Source organism: Chelmon rostratus, chromosome 15 (assembly GCF_017976325.1).
Source record: "Chelmon rostratus isolate fCheRos1 chromosome 15, fCheRos1.pri, whole genome shotgun sequence".
Lineage (NCBI taxonomy): Eukaryota > Metazoa > Chordata > Actinopteri > Chaetodontiformes > Chaetodontidae > Chelmon > Chelmon rostratus.
The window spans coordinates 4,877,558-4,898,219 of NC_055672.1; the positions used below are offsets into that span (position 1 = coordinate 4,877,558).

A 20,662-nucleotide genomic window follows, 5' to 3' on the forward strand; every position below is an offset into this window, starting at 1 on the left:
GTTGATGTGATGAAATGAAGCTGACAAAACAACAAATACTGACACATCAGGCACAAAGATCTCTTTCACATCCTTACCTCAATAGTAATGAGGATGACTATCATCCACTCCAACCTCAAGCTGTGCTTCTCACTCAGGTGGCTTCTCATCAGATCTGTCAGCTGAGTGCAATGTTCCAGCTTCTCGTTCACGACCTGAAAATGCAGAAAACGACTGAAGCACTGGTCTCTTACCACAAAGTGACAGAATGAGTCTGCGGTGCCACCTTCGCAGGAACTTTATTTACATTGACTCTGCGGTTGATGCTGAGGAACTGGCAGGTCTTGTCATAGAGTTTCTCCAGGTTTTCTCTGTCCCAGTAGAAGTCTGGTGTGAGGAGCAGATCCGACCTCAGGTTTATACAGTGTCTGTCAGAGGAGGACGCAAAAACAAAGGTCTGTCATCCCTCAGCTAAGACACAGCAACAATAACAAAAACCCAGACATCAGCACATTTTTGTCCCTGATAACCAGGCACTAGCAGACAAACTGAATTCACACACACATGCATGCACACACATGCAGACAAGAAAAAACTGGTTCAAAGCTGATTTTCTGAAACAACTGGCCTGCTGTGTAAAAAACAGAAAGGTAAATGTTCCCTCTGAATGAGCTGCTATTTAGAGAAAACTGAATTTACCTCAGCGTGAAAAGCTCGCCTATCTTCTTCATGACCTCTGCAGAGGACAACTTCACTCTTTTGCCAGACTTGAGTGTCTGGGGAAGAAAACAAATTAGGACATTAGCATTAAGAGGAGCAATGATGCATGACCTGCCTTACAGACGTACAACCATTACAAATAATCAATTATCTATAATGTCTTGCTGCCTGCTGTTAAGCATCCACTGTACCTCTGGAATTGATTGAATTGACTCTACAAAGTTGTCTAATGACACCTCCCATATCGCCAGCTTCACTGGTAAAGAAAGCAAGAGGTTACACTCAGAGTACAGTGCTACCACACAGTCCAGATCTTTAGGATTTGTAGCTTCTCACCTGACAGACAAAGGGCATTCGAAAATGCAAATTTCTCCAGAACGGCTTCATGCTGAGCCATCTTGTCACTCAGAATAAAGTTGCCACGCTCAAGCTTTGTATTTTCCCTGAAGAAGAAAGGAGTTACAAGAAGCTACAGAGAGTCTGAAAGTAGAACAACACGAGAGCGAAGAGCGACATACTCTCCGAGAGTGTAGTTAATCTCTTCATTTTCCCAGTGGACTAATGCCACTTCATAGGGCTGCAGCTCATGATGCTCCAGTATCCTCAACACTCTTTTCATCTGTAAAGACAGCGGAAAAATTACACTGCTGAAGAATTAAAATCAATGAAATATTACACGTTAGAAAATATAGCTTTGTTTACCGTTTTCTCCTCAACATTCCAGAAAACCACCGAGCCTTCCCTGAAATTTTAGATTGTGAAAGTTAGCCCCAAAATATGAAAAGTTACTAAAACATTACAACAAGGGCTGGGTATCGCTTGATACCGCTCGATACCGATATCACTCGATTTTTTCAGTTCCAACAACACAACACAACAGCACCAATTCTACAATGTTTCAGCACCTTGGTTGAGAAGTATAAACATATTTTTTCTTCAAGCTCCTTTTCTCGCAGCTTATCAGTATTAAATGTAACACATGCAGGCAAAAGAGAACTTAATGATTTAAAGGAGGAAATATTGACTTAAATACTTTGAGCCATGTTTTGATTTGTTGTTTTTGGTGCCGGATTCATACTGGACTGAAAAAGTATTGATGTTAAAAACCCAGTCCTATCTATAACCAATGAAAGCTCTCCATATTTAAATAATTTTGCATCTTGTAATTCATACTCAATGTACATTCATGTTATTATAATATTAAAATCCCAAACAAAGCGCTTGAAAACTTTATTTTCAACCTGAAGAAGAACATCACGGCATCGTCTTCTGGTTTCGCAGCCATGTCAGTGCTTATCACCAGCACGTTTGAGGCGTCTGAAATGAAAACATCATCGTCACAAACCTGCTTGTTGCTCCCAGCACACTTAACTCTGAACGAATGACTAATTGTGAGTCGTACCTCTCGGTAAATCTATCTCATGGAAGCCCTGGCTAACCAAGTCGTGGCAAAGTGTTGGTAAATGATACTGATCTGCTGTTGCAAAGGCGATACATTGCATCAGATCCTGCAGAGAGACACAGGGGTGAATTCACCACTAACACAAAAACATGACAGCACTGAAAAGGATCTGCCACTCGTCCGATGACGGGCTGGATCACCTTGTCGTCACTCAGGGAAGGCTGATTGGCTCTAGAAGGTTGTTTTGTTCTCGGTCCTTTGGGAACCCTTTTTCCAGGCACCGTTGCTGGTTTTAAACTTGGTTTTAACATCGACTTGACAATGTTGGCTGAGTAAAGACGCTTCTGTCCATGTCTACATTCAGCCAGTACCCCAGGGTCCACTAACAAAGTGCTGCTGAGACTTTTAAATCCACCCGAAGGAGGCAGAACATGTCTCACATGCTCCTGCTGCTGGTGAAGGCTGTTTAAACAACAGGTCCTTGAAAAGATCCATGGGCCAGAGCAGTTTGAGTGAGTCCGGGGTCTGGGTTCATACTTGCGTGGTTGTACAGACTGGGAGAGACTGGCAGAGGCACAGATGAAGACTGGTTTCCTGTCTGCAGGCCGCTGGGCTCCCAGTCTGGACCACAACGTCCGGAGAAGCATCTCACCACAGAGAGCTGCACAGGTGAGCTACAACACAGGACACAGCTGATGGTGTAACTCCACCACATGTAGTGCTCTAAATTAAAGCTGCAAGCAACACAGAACTCTGTAAACCAACCTGGATCTATCTGCAAATGCATATGCAACTAAAATCTTTCATCTGAGACACCTTAGATACAATTTAAATACAAAAACAGGAGCCAAAACAAGCAAGACTGACCTTCACTATATTAGCTTTCAGTATCCTCACTGGCAGTCTCGTTACGGTTTACCCATGTTAAATAAGCTGTGTGAATAATACCCGAAAAACACACACGTCTTATGACTTGGTGTTAGTTTTAAGTGATATCGCGCTGCTGTAAGTAAATCAGCGTGTGGCTGTTAGTTAGCGGTTAGCCGCTGGTTAGCTTACCGGTAAATGAAAAAGAAGCGATTTAAAACGAGTCGATGTATTCAACACGCCAGAAAATGGCCGTTATGCTGATAAAAAATATAATCGCGGAATTTATCGTATGTAACTACACGGCTCCATACCTGACAGATCTGGGAGGCGTGTTTGTTGTTTGCTAATAAAGTTTTGTTGCCGCTCATTTCCTGTTTGGGATGACGCGGCATGGCGCAACATCGGTGCAACTGCTTCCCCGAGTTGAGACTGGCAGGCCGGCAGGTTGACCCTGCACCGCAGATAGGTTGTCTCTCCTGCTCCACGCACAACAGGTCTGCAGCGAGAATATTGCGTTTTAAAAATTATGATAATTAATTTTTTTATTCTATTTTTAGTCCTCTCCAGCTGTGTACCCCTTAAATCATATGATCATATTTAGGCCTGGCTCACATGAGCTGTGTCAATTTAATTGTCCCAGGGGTTAGACTGCTGACCATGAGCCGCTACATGTCCAGTTTGTTTGTGTGTAGACCTTTGTTGCATGTCGTTCACCACCCCCCTCTCGCCTAATTTCCTGTCATTTCTCAACTGTTGGCCATCCAATAAAGGTATAAAATGCCCACACACCCATCACATCGGCCACCTACAACATATCTGTCCCCTTTTCTTGTGATCACTTAATATTTTCACCTCTTCACAAAAAAATCCCTCACATGGACAGTCTGAAAGGGAAAAAGCACGTCTTCACCAGGGCCATAATAACCTGTGATGAGGGGTCACAAATAGACATGACCTCATTTAAAGGGCTTGGGGGCTGAAAAGGCTGGAGGTCACTACATTAGGCTACTGTTTATAGTCCATGATTTAGTATGTCTTTCATTTTTAAGTGTTTTCCTCTCAAAAGAGATTGTTTGTATCTTGTATCGTTTGTTGACATTTTTCTGCAATGCAATGCAAAAGATTACAGCTGACAGACAGCTGAAAGCTAAGTGCCATATATAAATGGAATACTGTTAACAGTGAATTATGACAGCGTAAACAATTTCAGGTTGTGTCTTTAAGAGGCAATCTGGAAGTCCCAACTCAGGGCATAAAAACAGGTTGTACATCAGTTGACCTTCACCTTCATCTTCATCAGCTTCTTGCTTTTGATCTTTTATGTTGTTTCATGCATTTGCTTGACCTACTAAACGCTCTATAGGATAAAAAAGTGCATTTGATTTGCATTGAATTACCCATTTTTTTGCAATAGTCTCAAGATGTCAGACTTTGTCAGCTACAGCGCCTCCTCGGGTGGAGCCTGGTATAACCTGTGTTTAGTGTTGCCAGGAGACTTCTTCAAACAGTGCTGTATACTCACTTGCACTGCAACACTTCTAATTATGGAAGTTATGGAAAACTCTCATGAGGTATGCTAACACACTACAGAAGCTCATTTTACCTCTCTGTATGATACACATTTGTTATTAGACATTAACTAAATTGCACCTAATGTGGGAAGCTTCTTAACCAGTTTTTTTTATTATTTCAAATAGACATTCATGTAAAAATGTCCTGCCACAGAATTTACCGTAGCTCTTGGATTCTTGTTTAACCATCAGGTGGACCCGTCTCACGAGAGGGAGAGGCTGAAGATGAGGATTGGTGTCCTGGAGGAGAGTGTGAAGTCCTGTGAGCTGGAGTGTAAAGCCAGCAGAGAGACGGTGCTCAGGCTGGTGGCAGAGCTGGACCGAGAGAGGAGGAAGGCTGCCAGCAGCGCAGCAGCACTTGACTCACTCAAAGTGGTACTCACACAGCTTTACACTTCAGTACGATCAGCTGACAGTACACCCACCAGAATATTCTGTCCTGACACCAAAAAAAATTAGAAAAAATGCAGAGAGGACTCGAGTGGCCACACGTGGTGCTGAAAAGACATTACTTATGAGTGATGAATTTCATATTTCCTTTATCAACATTTGACCCATGTTTTCCCATTTAATGATCTTTTCATTTCATCCTGACTTTTGTAAAGTTTGTTTCAACATGAGCTCTATAAATTAACAATTGATCATCTTTCTGATTCTTCTAGTAACGATTGAGATATCGCCGCGAGGAAGGTTTACAGGTACAAGTGACAAATTAGTGTAACGCGCGCTGTAAGTGTCCACGGCAGTGCGTAATGGTCATGCATAAAGACAGCTGCTCTGGCACTGTTGGAGAAGTGCGTTGGAGACTGTTGGCCGGCGATCCAAAATGATTGAGATTTATGAAACAACTGTGCGCAAACACTTTGAAGCATTTTGCCTGATGTGGAGTTCTGCACTGAAGCCAATAAAAAACCACGGATGATTATCCTCCAGGATTTATCTTAAATATTTGACATCATTGTGTGCTGCGACTCTTTGTGGCGCTCTTGTCTCCCTCAGGAGTTAGACGGCCTGGTGGTGGGAAGGAGGAGTGTTGAGATGGAGAGGGAAACCCTGATGGGGAGGCTCGAGGCCAGCAGGAGAGTGATAGAGGCAGCTCGCCGAGAGTCGAGCTGTTTGGAGAAACAGGTGGAGGAGCTTGAAAGAAAGTTACAGTCAAGTCAAGGAGAGACCCAGGCAGCCGAGGAGAAACTACAGATGTTCCTGAAAAAGGTGGCAGGCCTGCTGCAGGGGAAGTCTGAGCATGTCATCCTGCCCGCAGAGAAAGATATTTTGCTCAAAGTGGATGACCTCTGCAACAAGGTGAGGAATCAGAGTCTGCATTTCTGGCACAAGCTCACCTACTTCAAGCTGCATGGAGACACCGGATCTCCAGCAACACTTGTCATATAAACAACTTTTGTAAGACGTACATGTGGCCTTCATCAGGTTCACAAGCTGATGAAGTCCTCAAGTTGAAACACATTGGTCTCAAAGTAAAGTCCTTATTTATACTACAAGTGTTGCCTGAGTCTTAGACCTGTAAGGTGAGGATCTGAAAAATGTCAAAGGCTGATGTGCAGATGTTTAAACATACTTACAACTGTCAAAGGATGACATTTTCAGTTACTAGGCAAGTTATCATTTTATGTTTCATGAAACAACATAAAATATCTCTAGCAGTAGTATAAAAGTATACCACAATTTGAAAAATACTCTGTTACAAGTAAGTACTTATAGTGCAAAAGTAAAGTCACTTTCAAACAAATCTCCACATCATCTGTATATGAAATCTCTCTAACATCTTTACTACGCTTTTTGGAGGCAGACTTTCTCGGAGGTGGAGGCCCGGCTGTGTCACGTCTCTGAGGAGCTGAGCGAGCAGACGGAGCTCCAGCACAGAGCGCTGCAGAGGGCTCAGCTTGCAGAAAAGCAGGTCCAAGACCTGAGGGAGAGGCTGCAGGCTCTGGAGACTGAGCTGCTAGCAGCAGACGTGCACCGCGACGGGCTGATGCACAGCAAACAGCATGTGAGTATGGTCATAGCGGCAAGGGAGAAGACGATGCAGGAAAGCATTTAAATGAGAGAATTATGCATAAATGTCTCTGTTCTGTCACATAAATCTATGTTTGCTGTGCACTTTTTAAAACAGTATGAAGAGTTCCTGGAACGGCTGTCGGAGGCCATGAAGGTTGACAGCATTGCTGTGGATCTGGGCTTCGACATGAGGCTAAAACTCATCCTGTCACGTGTAGAGCAGCTTGTTAAACAAGAGGCGACTGCTTTGGTGGAGAGCAAAAGTCTGACCTACAGTCTACAGCGAAAGGTAGGCTACTTAAATAACAAATGGTGGTGCTGAAACCACGTTTGACTTCAGTAGTGATGAAAGTCTTTTCTAGAAACGCACACATGCAAAAGAGGTGAAACACCTGTAAACAAAACATTCGTGTTCCTAATAGTTAAAGTCACAGAAAGACCAACTAGAAAGCAAAGGACTCCACATCCAGCTCCTGAGGAAGAAGATGTCCGAGCTGGAGGAGGAGAAGAGGGGCCGATCGGCGTTGGCCGTGGAACGAGATGACGCTCACCTGGAGGCCAGGAGGCTGCAGAAAAAACTGGAGCGTCTCCAAGGCGAGCTGAAGGCCACCAAGCTGTCCAACACTGAGCTCAAGGCCCAGCTGTCCCACACCAACGAGCTCAAGGTAGAGGGGAGAGGGGTTCAGCCCCAAATTCAATCCAGAGGCATTTTCACCTCGTAATGTATCATCTGTTTGTTGATATCTGTGTATAGGTGGATGAATCTGCCACCAGTTAGGTAAAGCTTAGTCCTGACAACAGCAGTGTATATTTTTAAGTGTCAGAGTAGTTGAAAGCAATGAAGCAACTTGACGAAGCCACTGAGTAACTTCGCTAAACACCTCTGTCTGACGCGCCAAGTTGAAAGTCATGGAACAGAGTCAGACCGTGCAGGAGCAGAAGAAGAGGCTGGACCAGCTGGTGGAGGGGAAGGCCAAGGTGGAGAAGAAGCTGAACACAGCGAGCTCCGACCTACAGAGCCAAGAGAAGAAGACCAGAGAGGACCAGCAACAACTCGCCACCCTCAGACAGAGCCTGGCTCAGCTGTCTGAGAGGGAGAGAGAGGTGAGGGAGCTGTGAATATTGTTTCCGAAAGCCTTCGACCACGTCTCTTATTTACCTGTGGCTGCTGTTTCAAGAATGAGCCTACAAGCCTAAATTAATGTTCAGTTCAAGCTAACACAAGCTACCAAAGTGGATGCTTTTTTTGCAATTATTTTTTCTGCAGAAGGCTTGTAATTTAAGTCAAATAATGAAAACTACCAAAGAGCAACTTAACACCCACTTAAAATCTTGTTTTTACTGATCTCCAGTGATTTAACTTTGCACCTTGCAGGCGTGATGTAGAGGTGTGCTCCAGAGGGCGTTGGTACATCGTGACGTCACTTGGGTGTTGAGTTGCTCTTTAAGGCTAATTATTTTTATATTAACAATGTATCACATGACTGGTTTAGTATTTAGCAGCTAAAGAGCTATATATTTCTCTCTAGAGTCGGTGGAGACCAAAGCAGAGCCAATAGAGTGTGAATGTTGTACTTTACACTCAGCAGGTGGCCAGAAAGAAAACATGAACATGAATGACAATTTTGCTCTGAATCTGCTAGAAATGTAAGGAGACAACTGCTACTAAGTTAGCCACCAATTTAAAAGGTGATTATAAGACAATGTTGTGTTTAGTTTGCTGCCCCCAAGTGGCCAAAAGGTTAATTACAGCTTAAAAATATCAAAGCTATTAGCAATTAGTGCAACTTTCGGACTTTGTATCTAAAATACTCTCAATCAGTTCAGGTATGGTAGGATCAAATCAAACCCAGATATATATATTTTTTTCCTCCTTTGTTCAGTTGGTGGATTTCCGGATGGTTGTTTCCCAGATGTTGGGAGTGGATGCCACAGCCCCGACTCTTCCAAATCATGAAATCATCAAACTGCTGGAGACAGTTCTTCACCACCATCATCACCATCACCACCTTCATCATGTTAATGCGCCCTGGCACTGTCATACTCATCCCCACCTAATCCAGGACCTTCCTGTCAGCTCCTCCTTGGATCTTTCAACCTCCAGGTCTGCTTGTCCAGGCGATGCATGTCCGCTTCATGAAACCTAGATTTATACATTATACTTGTGCCAAACTGCACTTAAAAGGTATTGTGGTCAATATGAAAATAGTACATAAAAACAGACCTTATACACTATAACATCAAACATCTTGTTTTTTCCTCTTTGTGTTTTCAGGAAAAGCTCAGTATAAATATGAGTCACCACTGATTCAAGTATTAGAAATGTAAAGCCACAAAAACATGAAATAAAACGACAAATATCAAAATGAGGATTTGGCATTCGTTGTTTTCGATGGGTCGCATATACATACATTTTTCATATTAATTTTTTACCATTATATACACATGTTACATAATCCTGGACTGTTATACATTTGATACTGAACTGACAGTCATACAAAATATACAATAGTTCTATATGTCATAATTCTCCATCATAAAGTCGTATTTTATGTTCCGTTTAAAAAATAAAGCAGCAAAATGTATAAAGACCATGGATGACTGATGTTAAAGGTTAAACTCTTGAATTGTGCCTGGCTTTGATATTAAAACACACGACTTGGCTTAATGAATCTTACATGAATCAGTGTAATCCAAGTTAAAAATGGACTGTTTACCACAGACACAGTGGAGGATGTAAGTAAGTAAAAGCAAAGATCAGAACAGCATGCCAAAATACAGGTAAAAAAATAATTGCAATGTCAGATATATTAAACGTTGTTTGTTTGTTGTCTTTTTTTTTTACAAGCAAATTCACAGGCTAAATTTCAGCATTTGACTTTGGTGCTATCCACTGACAGATCTCTTCAGGGAAATACAACACTTATATGCCACCGAGCTGCTCTTCAGTGCGTTCACACAGCAACGTCCACCGTGGGAGAAAAGTTTCTTCAGTTTTGCTACACCAAAGATGCTCCTTAATCGACACAGCATTACACAGAGTAACATAGTGAGATGCTTATCCTATGTGCTACACACAAAGATATTAAGTGCAGATGGCAGCTGTTCTTCTGCAGACGAATGGATGACCAAGATCAGTTTTTACTGACGTGATTCCAATTCAAGTCACGCTGATGCAAGAATACTGAAACGCATCGCTCTTACAGCCAGCCTACACTGGAGGTGGCCCGTTAGTGTAGCTGAGCATCGGGTAGAAGGAATGAGCAAAGTTGTTGGACTGAGAACAGTAGTCCTCCTCAGATAATGGCAGCAGGAAGGCAAAGACCACTAACAGGAGCAGGAAGAACTGGAGAGGCAGCGCGACCCAGAGGACGCGCCACAGAAACGAGGACCTGCGACCCGCCGGCGTCTCCGAATCAGAAGGGGAGGAAGCGGATCCAGCGCCGCTGCGAGACCTGCTCACGCACACACGCATTCACAACGCAGCACAGACTGATGTTTAGTGACTCGCAGCAATCAGTGAGAACACACAATAACTATTTGTCATCTGAATCCCTAACCTGAGTAATCACATTAAAATGGCTCGATAAACGAGTCGATAAACAAACTTGAACTGCTCTGTAATCTAATATTCTTATCACCATATGCTTCAGTGTTTAGCTGTTGCCTGTCAATTTTCAATCCAAATAAGATCTCAGTTCAGCGACGGGGGAACTGCATGACAGTGCTCGACTTAAGCACCATGCTGTGTTCGAAAGACATCGGCAACACGGTTCAAAGCAATGCTGGGACAGGGTTACACACTGTGACGCTGACTGAGACTGGGTGGATAAACACAGTTACAAAGACAGACACAAAACGGTTTTCAAGGCATACGTACTGTACAATCCTGCACCAAACAGATACATTTAATACGTAAGCTTGCATTCCTTTGCAAAGGATGTTAGGATAAAAGACAAAAGGCATGCTGCAAGTACCAGCTGAATGATCAGATATTGTTTTTTGAAAAGGACTCTTTGAAAGTTTGTGGCCTGCTGGAGAATGCAAAGCATGCTGAGGCAAGAAGAGCATAGCCATTAGAAACAGCCTGTCTGAGTTTAGCTAGGCTGTTTGAGAGGAATCGTTTGGGAAATATGTTAATTTGCTTTCTCTCTGAGAGTTAGATGAGAACATTGGTATCGCTCTCAAGTCTGTGAATTAAATATGAAGCTAGAGCCAGGAGACGGTTAACCTAGCTTAGCATAAGGTCTCCAAAAAAGAAAGCCATCAGCAAGGAAACAAATACACGCATTTCCCAAAATGTCATACTATTAATATTATTGCCTATAGTCACCATCACCCTCAGTAAAAGTCTTCTTTTAGCCTCAAAGGTTAGAAACCACAATCAGTTAAAGGGAATTATTTTAAAGGAACTTACTTATACAAACCTAATGAGACAAAACAACTAAGTTACTTCTTTAAATTAGGAGGAAACAGGCTTGCAGTACTCTCTAAATGTATTTCATTAAAGTGATCCCCGACTCCAGGAATGCATGGACATGTATGTATGTAGTGACGTATGATTTAAAGTCAGGTTGTCCTGTGCTGATACCAAATGTGCCCCTTACCGCTTTACAAATGGAGACCTGAGAGGCAAGACTCACAGATGACAGACTGAGGGGGGAGGGGGGAGATGGTGGATAGTCAGATAGCAGCAGCAGAAGAAGAAGAAATGTCACACACGAGAGACAGAGAGAGAGCGAGAAAGAGAGACTGCAGCCTTTGCGTTGTTCATTGCAGACATTTACTGGCTTGGCAATTTGAGAGAAAGGGTGTGTGCGCTCAGTGAGGAGTGTTAGATATAGAGAAACATTTGCTTAGAAAACGTAAGAAACGCCCTCTGGTTAGCGATATTAAGCAGTCAAGGACACCGGCGGAGATGAGGCCTTGCACCATTCCTTGTGAAACTCTTTATCAAGGATGTGTGGGCTGCATTTCACCTCGTCACCTAGCCTACACAGAGCGTCTAGACTGACAGAAGATGATGGAATTCACTATCATGAGCGGCTAATCTGGCGCTAGTAATGAAAACTGAAATTGGCAAGTTTTTTATTCTTCAAAACACAGCTGCTGTTTAAGACTTGGGGAGGATTTGAAAGCGTGAATCGGCCTCCGAGTGCATCATGGGCTGATGAGTTCCATTATCTTCTGGGTGTGCTAGAAACCAACAGAAAGGTACCTGTGGTGTGGACTGCTCACAGAGGGTCCAGGCTGTGACAGACTACATTTGCCCCGTTGCTGTTTGCAATGAACAGGGGGGGGGAGGGGGGTAAAAGAAAGAAAGTATGTTTCAGTCCAGGCAAATCAAGACAAAGCTACCGATGAAAAGAAATCCCAAAATGAAAGAAGAGCAGCGACAAAATCATACGTGAAGGTGATAGATTTTGTAACCCGTGATAACAACAAGGATTCTGGCTTTTCAAAGTGCACGACTACTTTGAAGTGCTTCGGCTCATGAGTGCAACAAAGTCATTGCAAATAGGAAGCTACAAATTGTGCAATGTGATGCATGGATTTCACATTTAGTAACATACGCATAATATAAGCAGTGGCATGCTTATTTGGACTGATATTTAGATCAATAATGAGTCACGACTGCAATAAATAAAGCTTTCTCATCCTTAGTGGCTGCTAATATAAAACAAATATGATGTAATGCTTTCTATATCATAAAACAACAGTTTCTATGCTTCTTTTGTACAACTAGCAGTTTCATGATAGCCAGTATTTCTGAGAATAACACTACGGGGACCAAACCAAAACTAGAGTGAGAAGAAATCAGAGGAAAGTCTAGTGGGAAAAAAGTTTTGTGGGACGGAAGATTTTTTTTTAGTCTGGAGGTACTGGAAGAGAAAAGGTGACAACTAGGGCAGAACTGAAAAAGTCATCCGAGAAAAAGGAGGAAGAAATAAAAATTTAGAAGGCAAGGAGCCCCCAGTCTCTGGCAGGGCTTGCTCTGGGAATCCACAACATGCAAGAAGAGTAAAAGACCAGGAAAAGGTTCAGAATTCAGAGGGAGGGAGCTTAGAGCAGGTTGTGGAGGTGTAGAAAGGTGTGAGGAGAGATCTTGGGATGGCAGGGGTGGATATGGCCTTCAGCGGTGCATTTGGGGCACAGGTCACTGTATGCACTCAGAGGGGTAACTGAACACCTGGCCTCTCATAGAGCAACGTGCACAGGTAAGTGTATGCGTTACCGATCGCCGACGACTCGGTGTACTCCTTCCTGACACAGGACTGAGGGAACCGGACGTATCCAGCTCATCGGCCGACGACCAAGATGACAGATCCTGACACAGGAAGCGTTTACACAAAGCGAGAGAAAGCGAGAGAGAGATGGTGAGAGACATCGGAAATGTCAGTGCGTGGGTCAAATCTGGTCTATTAACAAAAACATCTGGCCCCTTGACAAATGTCTTTCATATCATAGCTAATATCAAAACATTTATATGCATTTCATAAAAATACTTCAAAAAGAAAGTTCATACAAAACTCATGTAAATGAGCTTCTAACACGGCTCCCAAGAGAAGAGAGACATAAAACTGAGACGACTGCGCTGCAGCGTTCGCTCATAAATAACAGTTTAGTTTTTAATGTAATTGAAACAAGTGTCCCTGGCATGTAGCATGATTTGATTTCACAGCTTAAGCTACAACAAAGCTTTTGTTCAACCATAAGAGGAGTAGGCCACTGCTTACTGGATGAGGCTCAATTACATCTCTAGTCTCACAGTGCAACAAGCTGTTAATTTTGCCAAGTTGATAGCAAAAATGAGCTGCTCTAACTCTGTTAGTCCTTACTTACTAATGAGGAAAATAACATCACTCTGATCCTCAAATATTTATTTAAAATATTGAGTTTTAAAAACAAAACATGCTCAAAACACATCACTGCACTTTGGCCTCTCAATGAACAATGCTAGAAAAAATACTGCATTGTACTAAAAACTGCATCCAGTATCAGATGCATGCAGGTAACACTGCACAGGTAAACAGTAAGAAATCTAGAGATCTACCTGTTGACTGCTCGTGATGTCGAGGATCTTAGCCAGCTCTCTGAGGTCTCGGGTTACTTCCTTTAGTAGCAGTTTGAGGCGGTTCCCAATGACATGAACCTTCTCCTTGGCCTCCAGGCAGTCGCTGCCCTGAGAGTTGACCAGCAACTGGAGGGACATGTCTTGAAGCGAAGCGACTTTGAGCTGGGAGTCCAGCAGCTCCTGGCGGATTTGCTGTGGGGATGGTATATATGAGACATGAATTCTGAAACAGTAGGAGAACTAGGATTATTCATACTGTCATTCTGTATTTGAAACAGGCGTTACCAGGTATATTTTTTTTGCCCGGGTTCAGAGACCACTCTTAAATGAGGTGTTAAATCTAATTACACTTTTTATTCATGCATCAATGAATGATTTAAAAAGAAACCCCTATTGTATGATTAATTGTACAGGTTTGTAATGCACTCAAAATTTAAGGACAACCTATATTTAAAGATAAATTAAACCTATATTTCAAGATTCTATTCTTCTGTGCAATAGTATTAACACAATTTCTTATCATCATTAATCTGAAGGCAGCATACATTTTTTTCCTACAATTATTGGGACAATAGATATTTTTTATATATTTTTTCTACATATTTTGTTTTCTTTTATATAGTCAAAATTTCATTTTGCTTGTATAGTATGTACATATATATAGTCTACTTTTTATTTTGTATTTCGCTTTTTTAAATTTCTCTATCTCTGTTGCAGTTTTTCTTCCAACTGCTACTACATGCTGCTGTAATGCCCAAATTTCCCGGGCTGGTGATAAATAAAGTTTTATCTTATCTTATCTTAAATAAAGCTCTGTGAATGTAGTCTTTGTGTTCAGGTCTTCACTGTGCCATTATTATTATCTTAAAGTTTATATCATAATAATAATATTCTAAGCTTTAAAAATAACAACTTACTGAGCTATACAGGCCGACTGTATGTTTGGAAAAACCCTTACACCCCTTAAAATCAACAAGGCCTCATGACCCACCTATGAAGCTTTGGCAACCCCTAGTGGGGATCGGGAGCCAGTGGTTGTAGTTTAATTCTGTACCGTGAGTGTTTTATGATGCTCATGGAGAGTATCGCTGTCCTGGATTGGGTCAATGGGAACCACCTCATTCCTCCTGCGGTCGATGTTTTCTAACCAGAGCAGCAGACCATGGCTCATCTCATGGAAGTCCTGTCAATCAGATGTGGAGCAGGAAAGCAGAGACTCAACTGCATGCATACTTACAGCTCTGTGAAACAATGTGAACTTGCCCATTGAGGCCCCTGTTTTAATTTTGAGGGTCTAAATATGGCGGCTGGCACGTACTTGACATTGCATGAGAGCGTCCTGTAATGAGGACCTCCACTCCTCCAACGAGCTGCCCAGTTTGTCCCACTGGTTGTTCATGTCTTTCAGTTTGGCCTGTAGCTCTCGGGACTCCTCTGTGTCTGACTGCACAAACTCGGCGCTGCACAGGTTGATGGACAGCACAATAGCTTTGCGCTTGTCATACGCCTTCTGCAGCTCCTGTAGACAAACATTTACATTTTACTTGTTTTTTTTTTGCAGTCAATCAGGAAGCTAATTAAGTAGCAGGAGTTATCATCATAGAATTGGGACATAATTTTAAAACCCCTTTTGATTCTAACTGAACCAAGGCTGTGAAGATGGTTTGTCTACATACATATCACTAGGAGCTTTTTAAAAAATAATAGAGACCAAATTACTGATCATTTAGAAGACATTATTTCTGCAATCTATATGCATGCATATATATAAAGTAAACTTTATTAATCCCCAGCTGGGGTGTGTGTGTGTGTGTGTGTGTGTGTGTATATATATATATACAAAGAACAGAAAGACTAATTTAAAGTAGAAAAGGAAAGCAAAAAGGAAAAAAAAAATCATACCTTGAGCTTTTTGATGCGCTGCTCAATCGTCTGGATGTCCGTGCTGAGGTCCAGCCTCCGCTGCTGCTCCAGCTCTTCCTCCGTCTCTCCCAGCCAAGTCCAAACATTGTTCAGGTCAGAGTTCAGCTGCTGCCACTGCTGCTGGTTCTGCTTTGTGCGCAGCTCTTTGCTGAGGTCCTGAGCCTGCAGGAGCTCCCAGCGCTCAATCACTCCTAGATTACAGGATGTAAGAGAAAAAAATCATTCTTCAGAGCCACTGGATAAATGTGCGGCAAATATTTAAACCTTTTGCTTCCGTATACATTCATTTAAATGTACAGTAATGTAGGATATGCATGTGCATGCAGGAGAGGTTGTGGTGTGGTATTACCTGATGTCTGGGACTCTGAGCTACTGGGATCTGCCAGCCCAGACACCGTGTCTTCCTCCTCCTTTAGCTCAAAGCCCATCCTCTTCACTGCGTCAATGCTGCCACGGCACTCACCCAGCAGCCGCATCTACACAATGCATCGATGTTAGGTTACACATATCATTTTGTATAGCACAATCAGATTATAACACATGTTTCAGGATGGGAAATACATTTTAACCTTATGATAGGCCTAAAATTGAAAGTAATATCATTGGCTGGTGGTATGACAACAAAATATGACTGCACATTGTTTAAAAATATGAATAAATATGAGATTTTCCGGTCTTATATGAATGGGCTGTTTGTGTATTGCATAAAAATAGAATTCAGTAGCAGTTATATAAGATTTTATGAAGTGTTTCTTTTTTGTTTTGGCCTGCATGTCGTCATTTAGCTGTAAGAGTAACGCATACATATCCCATGTACGAGGCATCCAGTTCTGTGCTCGTGGGCGTGCGACTGCGGCTGCTGTCCGTTTGTTGCAGGTGGAAACGGCTCGCATCCAGAGGATGAATATGTGAGTCCGTAGAGGCAACCTCCCCTGCAGACACGACAGCAACCGGTCACCGTTGCAAATAATGATCATGTATTCCTTTATAATGGTTATTTGAAATATACTTTACAACCCAAGAAGAGATGAGGCTCCGTTCAGACAGAAACACAAGACGTGGAGAGCAAAAAACTATTTGAAAAAGTAGACAGGGATGCAGATTTGTTTCCCGACCACTTGTCACTCGTGGTGCCTGTCGCAGTTTGACAAGTGATTGTTGTTGCCTTTCCTAAAAAGTTTAATTTTTTTCCACCTCACACAGCCCCAAAAGCATTTTTTAAGGTGGTGTGTGTCTGTGTGAGCAGAGCCTGAAAAGTGTACTTGAAACAAATCTGCAATCCCTTCAGCAAGGAGTTCAGAGTTTACATTTGTTCACCGTGACAATAAAACAACATGCTTTTCTGAAACATAAAATGCACGTCAAAAAAAATCCAAAGAGGTTAGCTACACAGCACACTGCAAACAAAAGTAAGAAAGCCAGTTAGAAAGAGGGGCTAGGCTGAATTCCATTTCAGCTCTGCCAAACAAGAGACTAAAGCAGAACCAGTGAATTGAAGAAATAAAAATGGAATTGATCCTATCCCCCAGTGTTAGAAAGTGTTGCCGCTGGTTACAGTGTGTGCCCAAAGTGTGTATAAGAGAGGAAATTAACTCAAATCAAAGTCCAAGCTGGTGAATAGGCTATAAGTGAGGTATCACTCAGAGTGCAGCTGTTAATTCTGGCCCCAAACACATGTGGCATGCTGGGGTCTGCTGTTGCCTACCAGTGGAGGACCTCAGTGTTTGCTCTGTAAGTTTAACATAGGCCTCAGGGCTCTCTGGGATCACTACATCTGGAAGAAACATTGTACAGTACACATATTCAGCAGTGGGTATTACACTGTTTGACTCCATGAACTGACAAACCTGGTAGCCATCTGCTGTTTCTAACCCAATTTCATGCCCCACTAGATGCAGTTTTCCACACAGATAAGTTATCAGTCACAGGGGAATACACTGTATTGACAATATATTGCATGTCACCCATCGAGTGTGTAAAGTAAATCATGTCAAGTGTATTAGTAAACACTTCTCCTGTTCCTGCAACCTGAATTATCAAAAATGTTTTTGGTAAAAGAGTTATTGTATGCCACTGCTCAGAACTCAAAGACCTGAGGCAAGAGGTGGCAACTAGACACTGCGTCAGGGGTAACAAGCCAAAAATGTTAGGAGCCACCGGATTAAAAGATGTTCTCCTATCTCAGTCTTCCATCACAGTTTTCTTAAAAGTCTCAATTATCACTTTGAGCAGTATGGTGTGTAAGTGTGTTTGGAAACCAACCTGACAAGGCTGAGGCAGGTCGCTGTAGGAAGTCTCCCTCCTCACTCTGCTGCTCTCTCAGGGCCCTGCTGGCGCTCTCCAGCCCGCGGCTCAGGTCGTAGTCATGGTCCCACTCCAGGGGAATGGAGTCTACGCTGGCTGGAGTGTCCCTGCCCGAGCGCTCTGTCCGAAGCTGGGCCGCCAGGGAGGCTGAGCGTCCGGAGGAGGGCAGAGGTGACAGGAAGCCGTCCCCCAAACGCTCGTTCCACGGCAGGCTGGACAAATCGCCAGGCTCGTCCAGCTCCAGCTCACGGTCTGAGAGTGACACTTCTGTATCGTCGTCTGCAAGCTGAAAAAAAAGTTCATGAGAGTTTATGCTGAGGATTCCAGTGCTGAAAGGATGACAATTAGACCCATTTTTGGTGCCTGGAATTAGGTCACAATAGATTCTGAAATCGGAGATTAATAAAAAACATCTCTTACAGGAAGCCGAATAAGTTTTTTGTAGTAGCGCTCCACTCGACCAAACACTTCCTGACAGTAGCGCTGCAGCTCTTCCAGCTCTTCCTCAATAACAGCGGCATCCAGTGGCTCGCTCTTCTCTATCAACGTCTCCCCCTGGTGGAAGATATGCTCGATCTTGGCTGTAGTGAGGGAGATCTCCTGTTGGAACGACTGCGGGACCAGAGGAGGAAGAGCATAGATAGACAAGTTCTGTTTTTAGTGATAAACATGAGATTCTTTCATAGTCTCAATTTCAAAATGTGTGACCTTTTCCAGATGAATTACCTGATTTGATTTAATTATTCTAATGTCAAGTATGACTTGTGAGACAGTCATCTTTCAATATCAACCACGCAATGATAGTCAGGTTACTCTTCACAGTGGCAAAGATCAGAATATATGAGGTGACACAGGGATCGAAAACCTTCTATGTAAACATGTAGAGAGTCTGAAGCTACAATAAAAAATATCTACACACATATTAGGTTGCCAGTACAGAGTAAATAAGTCAGGAGCCACCAACCCTGAGTTGTTTGATCTTGGCCTGAATGTCACACTCAGAGAAGTGCTCGATGTTGGTCAGCTGCAGGTCCATCTCTGTCAGCCACACCAAGATAGCGTCTCTGGCTGTCTCAAACTCCTCTCTCTGACTGATAAAGTGCTGAGTGTTTTAAACAGAGATGCTGCTGTTAGAAGGATACAGGCTTGTACATTGTGCAACTATAATGTATGTAGTAGCTGTGTGCGGATGTACCTTAAGCCTGCGGAGGATTGATGCCACCCTCTTCTGCAGGTTGTCCCATCGCTGATTGGCGTCGTGAGCCATCTCCCTCAGACGACAGGAAGAGTCAGTGCGGTTTTCTCTGGCCAGACGGCGGTATTGCTTGTTGATTAACTCCAGCTGGGTTAGGCTTTCATGGACTTGCCTCTGGAAGGCCTACAGGGAACACAGAATTTCATTAATGGGGTGATAATCAACAGCGGCATGCTTCTGGGTCAAGAAAAGAAATCACGTCCTGTGTTCTGTGTCACAGGTTTTTAATAACTTACACAGAACACTTTTGCAATACCTCAAATTTCTTAAGTTCCTCTTTGGCTACAGTGTACAGGACACCGGAGGAGTTGGGCAGAGCTGCAGTCTTTTCTGAAGTGGCCAGCCACTCCTCAAATCGTGAAAAGTCATCCAGGAATTTCTGCCATAAACGCCACGTCTCCTCAATCCTAGCACAGGGAAACATTAGTAAAAATGGAGTTAGGAATTACCTGTTTTCCGTCAACACTATCCTCTATATGTTCCTCAAGCAGATATCTGACATCTTACTTGAGTCTCCTCTCCATAGACAAGGCACAGATGCTCCTCCAGCGGCGATCAAGGCTACGAGTCGCCTGCTGGATGGAGTCGCACTCAGCATCGGTGGCGCAGGCATCGCAGTCATGCAGAAGCACCTCACACAGATTCAGTACAGACGCCACTCCTGTACTGTGCTTCTCTATGTCACGCTGAAGCTCCTGAGTGGTGATAGAAGAGAAACAGAGAGTGAGTATGCATGAGTGTGTGTAATTATAAGTGAGTTATACACAGGGCGGGAGCGTGAGAAAGAGGAAAATAATAAAATATATTAAACTAATAACAACTTTGAATGACAAAATCCCTCTATAAATGATAAAAATAAATAATTTTACAGTACTTATTAACAGTTAATTTGCCATTAAATTTACCACAAAAATATAATTAATAGAAAACCAACACTGAATTAACTGTCCAACTACACTTCCAGTCTGCATCGCCATGTTTAATTTATCATTGCTGCACTGGAAGTAAATAGACAGTAAATAAATGTACTCTTCAAATAAGGACTCTCTATTTCTTTTCCGAATTGGGGGTCTAAGAAAAGAGGGAGTCTATACAGATTGTAAAGGCCCTTGACGTAAATTTGTGATTTGTAATATTATACAAAAAGAAAGTGAAAAAACACTGGAAAAAAGATTAAATTAAATGAATGTGAAAACCTCAAAAAACGTATAAAAAGTGGAGACCAATAATTCTTTGCCAACACTTGGCAGTCAACAACTAGTGGAACTGCTCGCTGCTAGTTTGAGGTTGCAGGTTAACAGTGAATTGCTAAAGTATAATGAAACCTCTAATCTAGTATTCTGTGGTCTGTAGTGTACATAATGCTACCTGCTGCAGATCGAGCTTCCTCTGAATCTCCTGGAAGTCGCAGGAGTCGTAGGCGATGGGTTTGGACAGCTCGGTCTCGATGTGGGCCAGCCAGGAGCGAAGGCTGCTCATATTCTTATCCAGCTGCTGCACGGCCACCAGAGTTTCTCTCAGCTTCTTCACTCTATGAAAACAATTTA

The 20,662-nt window shown here is 42.8% G+C and overlaps 3 protein-coding genes across 5 annotated transcripts in view; 1 reads left to right on the forward strand and 2 right to left on the reverse strand.

Moving 5' to 3' along the window:
* The window catches only part of rmnd1 (required for meiotic nuclear division 1 homolog), a 4,707-nt gene extending 1,385 nt beyond the window's left edge, over positions 1–3,322 (reverse strand). The window contains exons 1-11 of one of the 3 annotated variants that reach the window (XM_041954098.1): positions 3,283–3,322; positions 2,302–2,775; positions 2,102–2,207; positions 1,941–2,016; positions 1,402–1,441; positions 1,218–1,318; positions 1,036–1,142; positions 891–955; positions 679–755; positions 287–407; positions 78–194 (exon numbers count right to left, since the gene is read on the reverse strand). In XM_041954098.1, the coding sequence (XP_041810032.1) occupies positions 78–194; positions 287–407; positions 679–755; positions 891–955; positions 1,036–1,142; positions 1,218–1,318; positions 1,402–1,441; positions 1,941–2,016; positions 2,102–2,207; positions 2,302–2,748 (1,257 nt within the window). In that variant the 5' untranslated portion in view covers positions 2,749–2,775; positions 3,283–3,322. Of the gene's footprint in view, positions 1–77; positions 195–286; positions 408–678; positions 756–890; positions 956–1,035; positions 1,143–1,217; positions 1,319–1,401; positions 1,442–1,940; positions 2,017–2,101; positions 2,208–2,301; positions 2,776–2,968 lie in introns of all 3 variants that reach the window. The other 2 variants (XM_041954096.1, XM_041954097.1) reach the window with 2 other exon arrangements.
* A 1,110-nt stretch (positions 3,323–4,432) lies between these two features.
* Positions 4,433–8,705, forward strand: ccdc170 (coiled-coil domain containing 170). The gene is made up of 8 exons (XM_041953987.1): positions 4,433–4,542; positions 4,735–4,917; positions 5,542–5,844; positions 6,350–6,550; positions 6,674–6,847; positions 6,981–7,223; positions 7,459–7,662; positions 8,442–8,705. Exons 1-8 carry the CDS (start codon positions 4,516–4,518, stop codon positions 8,703–8,705), a joined length of 1,599 nt encoding a protein of 532 aa, XP_041809921.1. The 5' UTR covers positions 4,433–4,515.
* A 219-nt stretch (positions 8,706–8,924) lies between these two features.
* The window catches only part of syne1b (spectrin repeat containing, nuclear envelope 1b), an 82,010-nt gene continuing 70,272 nt past the window's right edge, over positions 8,925–20,662 (reverse strand). Inside the window, exons 130-146 of the mRNA XM_041954159.1 lie at positions 20,484–20,646; positions 19,623–19,810; positions 19,372–19,522; positions 19,056–19,238; positions 18,825–18,962; positions 18,281–18,472; positions 17,819–18,146; positions 17,262–17,330; positions 16,361–16,488; positions 15,906–16,032; positions 15,536–15,747; positions 14,952–15,152; positions 14,688–14,816; positions 13,613–13,825; positions 12,794–12,886; positions 11,777–11,835; positions 8,925–10,013 (exon numbers count right to left, since the gene is read on the reverse strand). Of these exons, the coding sequence (XP_041810093.1) occupies positions 9,770–10,013; positions 11,777–11,835; positions 12,794–12,886; positions 13,613–13,825; positions 14,688–14,816; positions 14,952–15,152; positions 15,536–15,747; positions 15,906–16,032; positions 16,361–16,488; positions 17,262–17,330; positions 17,819–18,146; positions 18,281–18,472; positions 18,825–18,962; positions 19,056–19,238; positions 19,372–19,522; positions 19,623–19,810; positions 20,484–20,646 (2,818 nt within the window). The 3' untranslated portion in view covers positions 8,925–9,769. The remainder of the gene's footprint in view (positions 10,014–11,776; positions 11,836–12,793; positions 12,887–13,612; positions 13,826–14,687; positions 14,817–14,951; positions 15,153–15,535; positions 15,748–15,905; positions 16,033–16,360; positions 16,489–17,261; positions 17,331–17,818; positions 18,147–18,280; positions 18,473–18,824; positions 18,963–19,055; positions 19,239–19,371; positions 19,523–19,622; positions 19,811–20,483; positions 20,647–20,662) is intronic.